At 45.4% G+C, this 8,407-nt stretch overlaps 1 protein-coding gene and 2 long non-coding RNA genes across 4 annotated transcripts in view; 2 read left to right on the plus strand and 1 right to left on the minus strand.

Annotated features, from left to right (window-relative positions):
• The window catches only part of SOX17 (SRY-box transcription factor 17), a 2,048-nt gene extending 1,393 nt beyond the window's left edge, over window positions 1–655 (plus strand). The window contains exon 3 of the mRNA XM_029924007.1: window positions 2–655. Within this exon, the coding sequence (XP_029779867.1) occupies window positions 2–269 (268 nt within the window). The 3' untranslated portion in view covers window positions 270–655. The remainder of the gene's footprint in view (window position 1) is intronic.
• A 1,363-nt stretch (window positions 656–2,018) lies between these two features.
• On the plus strand, window positions 2,019–5,302 carry LOC115279216. Its single transcript, XR_003903290.1, has 3 exons — window positions 2,019–2,133; window positions 3,931–4,399; window positions 4,491–5,302. It is a non-coding gene; the product is annotated as an uncharacterized LOC115279216 (long non-coding RNA).
• A 629-nt stretch (window positions 5,303–5,931) lies between these two features.
• On the minus strand, window positions 5,932–7,639 carry LOC115279214. Of its 2 annotated transcripts, none has more exons than XR_003903289.1 (4): window positions 7,454–7,639; window positions 6,953–7,054; window positions 6,516–6,632; window positions 5,932–6,289 (listed from the first exon to the last, which is right to left on the minus strand). It is a non-coding gene; the product is annotated as an uncharacterized LOC115279214 (long non-coding RNA). The 2 variants fall into 2 exon arrangements; XR_003903288.1 differs by having other exon boundaries at window positions 7,317–7,639.
• Between the last annotated feature and the right edge of the window lie 768 nt (window positions 7,640–8,407).

An 8,407-nucleotide genomic window follows, 5' to 3' on the forward strand; every position in this document is an offset into this window, starting at 1 on the left:
ACCCGGCCGGGCCCGGGCAGCCGTCGCCCCCTCCCGAGGCGCTGCCCTGCCGCGACGGCGCGGACCCCGGCCAGCCCGCCGAGCTCCTCGGGGACGTGGACCGCACGGAGTTCGAACAGTACCTGCACTTCGTGTGCAAGCCCGAGATGGGCCTCCCCTACCAGGGACATGACTCCGGTGTGACCCTCCCCGACAGCCACGGGGCCATTTCCTCGGTGGTTTCCGATGCCAGCTCTGCGGTATATTACTGCAGCTATCCTGACGTGTGACCGGTCCCCGGTCCGACCCAGTCTGCGGGCCAGAAGCGCAGTGTTACACACTTCCCGGAGGACCTAAGGAAATCCTCGGCTTCGTGGTGGTGTGTTGTGTTTTTAAGTTGCCTAGGCATATAATTTATGGTAATTTATTTTGTCTGCCACTTGGACAGTTGGGGGAGGGGGAGAAAGGTGAAATTTGTTTTCAGGTTTGTTCAGATACTCGTTTCGCACAGTTACCTTGTTGAAACCCCTTTTCCCGGTTCAAGCAGACCCGTTTTGAATATGTCCCCGAGTCACTTGACCCGTTTTCTGAAAAGTTATTGATCAAAAACACTTTTGTCATGGGTGTGTTTCCTCAGTCTTTAAAAAAAAAAATAAAATCTGGAATCTTTTTTTCACTCTGCTGGTGCTTTTGTTACAAAAGCCAGTTTTTGAGATGGATGTTAAGTAGCATTGGAAACATTTTAGTAGTATTTATTTAATATGTAGTTAGGGCGACTTCTCTTATATTGGTGGAACTGGGTTTAAAGATGAAACTTAAAAGATGAACGTTTGGATATCTAAGTTTTGGTTTTTGCAAGGAAAAAACCTCCTGGAATGAGCATGCAAATGTTCTGCATTTCAGTGATTTAAGCTTCTAAAAAGTAACGGTTAAACTTAACACTGTAGGAATTTGAATTTTTAGTATATTATTTTCACCAGAGGGGAGAGTGATTTGGGTTTTCTAGTTGACTCTGGAGACCTGCCCAAAGCGGTTTTTGGACTTTTGTCTACATTTTACCAAGAGTCTGTACACTCCCTCTCAACACTGGAATTGCCAGTCCTCACCTGTCTACACCTTGGGAAGCAGTGTCGCTGAGTTAAATAATTTGAAGGAGTCGCAAGAACAAATTGAAAGAAAATGCACATTGTGACCTTAACTATTTTTTTAAGTTTATTTATTTTAAGAGCATGAGAGGGGGAGGGGCAGACAGAATCCAAGCAGTTTCCCAGCTGTTGGCGCAAAGCCTCCTGGGCCGGGCTGGTCCCACCAATCCTGAGACCCTGACCTAGGCCAGGATCAAGACTTGGATGCTTAACTGACGGAGCACCCGAGGTGCCTCCCCTTTAATGTTTATTTAGCAGTGTGACTTTGACTTGTAATGAAACTCCACATCTAGAATTTTAATAGGATACTCTCTAAACTACATATGTGGTGCATTACATGTTCAGACACGGCAATTCTTGAACTTTGGTGACGTCCACGGAGTACATGTAGGTAGTGTGTGTCCAAGTACAACGAAAGCTGCAGCCCTAGGGTAACCCTGTCCTGCCCTTCTGGGGAAGAAACTGAGCGCGGGGCTGGACAGTAAGGGGCTAGCCCCTGCTCTGTGCCAAGGCACTCACTGCAGTGGCCCTGCCAGTCAGGTTTTCAGATGGACACCTAGTGGATACAGAGGGCTTGTAAGGGGCATTTCCTGTGCCAGGTATTTCATCGGTGCCATTTTGTACCAAGTCTGAGCTGATCAAGCCAGGAGCTGCAGTGCTGTCTCCCCTCCCATCCCCAGGGAGGAAAGTAGGCACTGAAGGCTACTCACGTGATGAAAGCAGTGACCCAAGGTCTTAAAACCTATTTGTCCACCGTTTTCCTTTGTGACAGGCTGTATCTGTGGGCACTGGAGGAACTTGCACGCAGCTGGTGAAAAACTATATAATTCACACTGATAAATGCTATGGAGAAAAGGAAGGGGCAGGAGATTAACTTAAAGCATTTATCTTGGAGAGGGCTCTCTGAGCTGAAGCGGTTGCCCGGTGCTTCTGAGAAATGGCAAGGGGTACGTTTATCAGAAGGTGCCCCTGGCTACTAGGAATGTCCTGGACAGAAAGTTTCAGTAAGGTAAGGGGAGTCTATTTTGGTAGGCATCATAGCGGTTACATTAAAGATTTGAAATTCTAGGGGCACCTGAGTGGCTTACTTGGTTAAGCGTACAACTGTCTTTTCAGGTCATGAATGTACAGTTTGTGAGTTCAAGCCCCATGCTGGGCTCCGTGCTGATGGCTCAGAGCCTGTGCCTCCTTCACTCTCTGTCCCTCTCCTGTTTGGGCACTCTATCACGCACACGCTGTCTCTCTCAAAAATAATTTAAAAAAATTAAAAAAATTGAAATTCTAAAATTCCCTTCTGGGTTATATCTACCATCTTATCCAATCTATTTGCCTCTAGTACTTTGCCCTTTTTTCACATTCTTTATTCCTCTGACCCTACACCAGTTCTTCTTCCAGTCTGAGTTCCTTCCCCAGGGTGTCCCCAGTTCCTAGTAGAGAAAGTGGGCAGAGGCGCCTCCCTTGCTCAGGTTCAAGGCAATGTCCCCAGGTGAAATCACATGAGGCATTTTAGCACATATGTTGCCCAAGGAGACTAAGTTGTACCCTTTGCTGCTACATCTTACAAAGTTAAGAAAGACAAACAGGAAGAAGAGGAAAGGAGAAAAGTAGAGTGCTGGGGGCGGGGCAGGGGGGCTGCTGGGAGGGGGGGCTGCTGGAGAGGGGAGGGGGAAGAATCAAGAGTCCTGTTAAGTTACGTTCTTAACTATTTACCAGGAGCAGGTGGGAAAATAAAAAGAGCTAGAAGTTTTAGGCAATTCCAATGCCTTTAACCCGAACAAAGGAGAAATCGTTCTCACAATAATTCTTGGGGGCAGCAGGAGCCAGCCTGTCCCTTTTCTTTCCTCAGCAGACTCCGATGAAATGGGCTCAGGTGCCAGCTGGTGATGCTTTTAATACACGGGGCATCTAGCGGACTCCATTGAGAGTCCAACTCTGGATTTCAGCCCAGGTCTTGATCCCAGAGTCGTGGGACCAGGCCCCATGGCTCTGAGCCACACCCATATTTTAGACATAATTTTAGGCAGGTCGTGGACCCTGGCAACCCATCCCAGGGTTGTGGGAATCTGAAGCCATCAGAGTTGAAAGCCATGATGGAAAGCATGGCACCATGAAAGTCGTTTCCTTTTCTTTCAAAACACGAAGAGACATATCAAGAATGCTCTCACGTTAGTTACTTGAGATATGTGAGTCCAGGAACACGGGGAGGGGATTGTCTCTTTCTCCAAGTAGAAAAGGAAACCCAGGATGCCCCAGCCACGTGACTGTAGGAGTTTGCCTTGGTGCATGGTGATGGCGGTAGTGTGTCCCCATGGTTGGCCTCCGTGAACCTCACCCTGGGTATTTATTTCCTTGTATAAACTGCTTGTACAACCTGGGTTGGACTCCCTACTCTAACTCACCAGAGTGGAATAGAAGCGATGCAGTGTCAGCTCAGAGACCAACCCCTAAGAGAGCCTAGCAGGCTGTTTCTAGTACTCCGTGGAGCTTCTACTGCTGGGTAAGCGGTGCCAGTGCTGTTACCAAGGTGGTAAGACCATTTGGAGGGATCACTTGGGGGGGGGAAGAGAGGCCTTGTGACTTCCTGTCAGAGTGAGAGAGCTCAGCCGCACTGACCGATTCTGACCGTAACTTACGGGAGGCCAGAAGAATGAATGCCCAGATGAGCTCAGGGAATCCACAGGTTGGCAAAGACTTAGAAAAAAAGGTTTTCACGCACTACTGAGTTCTGGGTGAGCTTGGTTATGTGGCAAGAGATGATTGAAATAGAGGTTAGAATTAAATATCTCTTTCTTATTTTTAACTCTAGGAATGTGGGCCCTGGTGGGAAAACCAAGAGGAGAGCATGGGGCCTGTCAGAGACACCAGTATGATTTTAAAGTGAAGGACAGAATGTAAAACTCTGACACCTCTGTGATCTCGGCAAATGCATAGAACCTTCTTTCCTCAAGCGACTCAGTGAAGTGACCACAGATGCTAGCTAGTGACTGGTCTGTAAAAAATATATTTGTCTCTGTTGTTGTGATTTGATTTTGGAAGCAAATACGTAAAGGATACATTGCTCGCCTCGAATCCCCACTCCCCACCCCTGCCCGACCCTCTTTACTTCTAGGTACTTAAGAAGTGTGTTAAGAGGGAGGAATCCAGCCCTTGTATGGGCTGGGGTATCCTGACTTGATGCCAACGGTTCTACACACCTTGGAGAGACCCAGATAAAAAGTGGAGGGTATTTTCTTTCTCACTGAGATGCTGACCACATCTCTATTAAGGCTACCAGGGTGAGTAATAAATTACAAATAACTTGTTACTTATTGAAGCAGCTAATAGATGCTATCACAATGAAACTGTATCTTTCACTTCTCCTCTCAGATGTTTATTGTACTTTTCATTCGAATCACGCTGCAAAAGACACCATCAGCTTCTTCTTTATCAGCTTGCTGATATCAGAGAAGGCACCTACAAGCAAAAGGAATTTGGAACAAATGGAATGGAGGTGCTATAAGCCAAAATACATCATTTCTAACATTTAAAAAAGTCCTGTTTCATTTTATTTTTAATACTCAGAATTATATGTCATACAATTGATGTTCAACATTCCTTTTCTTCCTTCTCTCCCCTTCGGTTCATTTTAACAATGCGGGATACAGAGAGAGATTTTACATCCATTATGTGAGCATGGATTTATTCTTCCTGGTTACTTCCTTCCGAGTCCAGAATGTTCATCTGAAGAAAAGTGGCATTGATGTCCCTACCCAACCCCATCTGGAGCAGGATGAGGAGTGTTTGGGTCCTGTTCTTTCACGTGATGAGCCTCTGGCAGACAAACCTGTTTTCCGGGTCCTTTGGCCTGGGAGCCGCTATGGCTCTTCTTTAATTATGGTTATAACCCCGGTCCCGCCTTCCTTCTAACGACAAAGTTGCTGTTTGCCTTGTTCCCCTCGCACGAACACGGACACCTCACCGCTGGCGTTATTCAAGACTCTGGATATTAAAAATTCTTAATGCAGCATAAAGCAATATTTAAATAGTATTTCTTAGTGCAGTATAACATTACTTAGCCCTTGTATACAGCAAGTGCTACATAAGTTGTTGCTTTAATAACAGTGTTGTTCTTTAATATACCTTTCTCTAAAGCTCAGGTCCAAACAACGATTTGGCTTAATTAAAAAAAAAAATTTTTTTTTTAAATCTTATTCTTGGGGCGCCTGAGTGGCTCAGTCGGCTAAGCCTCCGACTTCAGCTCAGGTCAGATCTCATGTTGGTGGGTTCGAGCCCCGCGTCAGGCTCTGTGCTGACAGCTAGCTCAGAGCCTGGAGCCTGCTTCCAGTTCTGTGTCTCCTTCTCTCTCTGACCCTCCCCCTCTCATGCTCTGTCTCTCTCTGTATCAAAAATAAATAAAACATTAAAAAATTTATATAAAAAAATCTTATTCTTGGTGAAGACATTTTAGACTTTAACCAAATTCTTAAACATTTTGCCAAAGTCAAATTCATAACAAATATTCCCCAAACTGCTGTTTTTCTAAAAGATGATTTGTGAAGGTATACACCGGGTGGAGGTTCCGATGAGCATAAACAGTAGGAGAGATGTTGCAGACCCAGGTTCTTCCAGGATTGTGGCCCATGCTCCCTGTGCTGGGAATCAGTACCCTCCCCTGTACCTGATCGATTGTTAAGCAAGGAAAAGAAGAATTGTGGCCAGCTTGAGTAGGCTGAGCAGTTTTCGGCTCTGAGTCTTCTGGCTACCGGGAGAGCTCCTAGGGTGGGGACTGTCTGTTTTCACTTGGGGTCACCTGATCAGGCCCCTCGTAAGTGCTCACAACATTGCCTGCATTGCCTGTGGACGCATTTGTTAGTTTTTAGTTTTATCTCAGTTTTCCACTGGGGATTCACAAAGCGCTCAGGAGTTCCTGCTTTGCCTCTCCCCTATTTGAAACAGTCACCATGGCCATTACTCCTTTCTCCTGAAAACTGTGCCAGAATGTCAAATTTAAGGACACAAGAGAATAAGATATTAGAGCAAGGAGCAGAGAACGGCTGGACGGGGCCAGGCGTGAAAGTGTGCTAAATGAAGACTGCATTTTGAGTCAGAAGTTGGTCTGGCTTAGCAGCTTAGCTTTGTGAGTTTGGAGAAGTCACGAATCTTTTTCTGCACTCCAGTCTTTGCATCTGAAAAAAAATAGGAATAGCGATAAAAGCCCTCATTTCCTCCTCAGATTGTTGTAGGGACAAAGTGAGGTTGTGCTCAAAGGATTGCTTCAGTGCCCCAGAAAATGCTCTCTCCTTCCTCTGCCCTTCTTTACTTTCTGATTTTGTGTATCTCTATCTGTCCCTGCAGACATGAGGGACTTAATTTCATTATTCCATTGGAAAGAAGAAGACAGTAGGAACTCACCTCCCCTGGTGCTGTGATTAGAGCATTGAGAATTTTACAGCTTTGTAGGACTGTCCATAGTAGCTGGAAACACAGATCATCTGTGCTTCACTTTGAACTTCAAGCAGCTCAGCCTGTCTGATTATAAAATGAGAATAGAAAATCGTCACTTGAAGAAGAATTTCATATAGAATGCCTCCATTCACACGAACTCCTATTGGGCATGAAAGGCTCAAGGTCTTTGTCAAGAGACAGGTAATTGGGACACACTGGATGCAATATCAAAGCTGCTAACATTCATCATGCAGACCAGCCTTCCCACCAATCGTAGTTTCTCAAATCCTGAATCGTATTTGCATGTCATTTTCTTTTTTAGGACTGAACGGAGTTGGAACTATTGGGGGTGAATAAGCAGAGTGGAATGGGGAAGGACAGCAAATTGAGAAATTAATTCTCACTTCCAGCAATTCCAAGTCACACTGAAACTCGATACTCAGGCTTGCGAGTCACTCAGTCTTCAGGTCTTCAGGTAGATGAGGTGAAGAAAATTCTCTGACTTCCTGGAAATGAATGAACAGCTTTAGAGTGGTCCCCTAGGTAATGGACTCTCCTGTTTATTTTAATAAATCGTGGTGGATGGCAGGTGCAGACACACAGGCCAAAAATATTAAACTTGAAAAAGGGCTTAGTGAGATGATAAGAGGGAGAAATAAGAAAAAAATTTGCAAGTTTATAGTTTCAGTAAAGAGATCATGGGTATAGAAAGTGTAGTTTATTTATTCATTTTAAAAAGAATTTTAAGAATTTAAATGATGTACATACTCACGAAAGAGAATACGAATGGGCTAATAATATAAACAGAGTTGTGGGAAGATTCCCTCCTTCCCCAGCCCCGGTTCCGTGGTCAACCAGTCCTTTTGGGGTGGGGCTGTACCGGAGGTTAGGTCCTGACCACACACCTCTCTTCTCCGGAGGTTAATTAATTAATGTGCCTGAGCAGCGAACTCCGTGTTTATCAGTTTTAGACGTTGACTTCCTAATCTAACATTAACAGCTAAGCATTTCCAGTGAACGTCATTATAACCTTATTTCCAACTCTTCTATTGATTGCCATTGCCTGGTTATAGTGTTAGTTTTACACACCACCTTTGTCTCCATCCGTCACAAAGGCGGGAAGTCCTTCCTCCCCGCGGTGAGAGGTGACGGTGTGTCTGGTGGTGTGGCTCCCGCCCCCTGAGCGGCGCGCCTCTCTCCTACAAAGGTGCGTGTTTGTGATCGGCTTTCTCCCTTTTCCTTCCTCCCTCCCTTCCTTCCTTCCTCCCTCTCTCCCTCCTTCCCTTCCTTCCTCCCTTTCTTCCTTCCTTCCTCCCTCCCTCCTTCCCTTCCTTCCTCCCTCCCTTTCTTCTTTCCTCCCTCCCTCCCTTCCTCCCTTCCTCCCTCCCTCCCATCCTTCCTGCCTGCCTTCCTTCCTTCCTTCCTTCCTTCCTCCCTCCCTCCCTCCCTCCCTCTCTCTATCTCTGTCTCTCTCTCCCTTTTTTTTCCTCTCTCTCTGGTGGGGAGAGAGATGGAACACTGAGTTACGCGTTAGTTATATGGAGAGTTACTCATTTTTAAAGCATTTCAATCAATTCCAGACAGTGGAATTGTGAGTTTTCTGGAGCTAATAAGGAAAAACTTGAAGCTACCATCAATGAATTAATCTAATTATGTTTTCTGAAAACACAGCCAGCCATTGGCTGTTGAAAACTTGTTTTTTTTTATTTACAAAAAGGAAAGATCAAGTATGAAGACTATATATGCAACTGCCATCTGATTATAAGTAACAAAATATTAATTCTACCCTTTTTAAAAAAGGGTTAAAAAACACCGTGGTTGTAACTTGACGTCCACACATGTCTTACACCCACGAGGGA

This window comes from Suricata suricatta, chromosome 15 (genome assembly GCF_006229205.1).
Source record: "Suricata suricatta isolate VVHF042 chromosome 15, meerkat_22Aug2017_6uvM2_HiC, whole genome shotgun sequence".
Lineage (NCBI taxonomy): Eukaryota > Metazoa > Chordata > Mammalia > Carnivora > Herpestidae > Suricata > Suricata suricatta.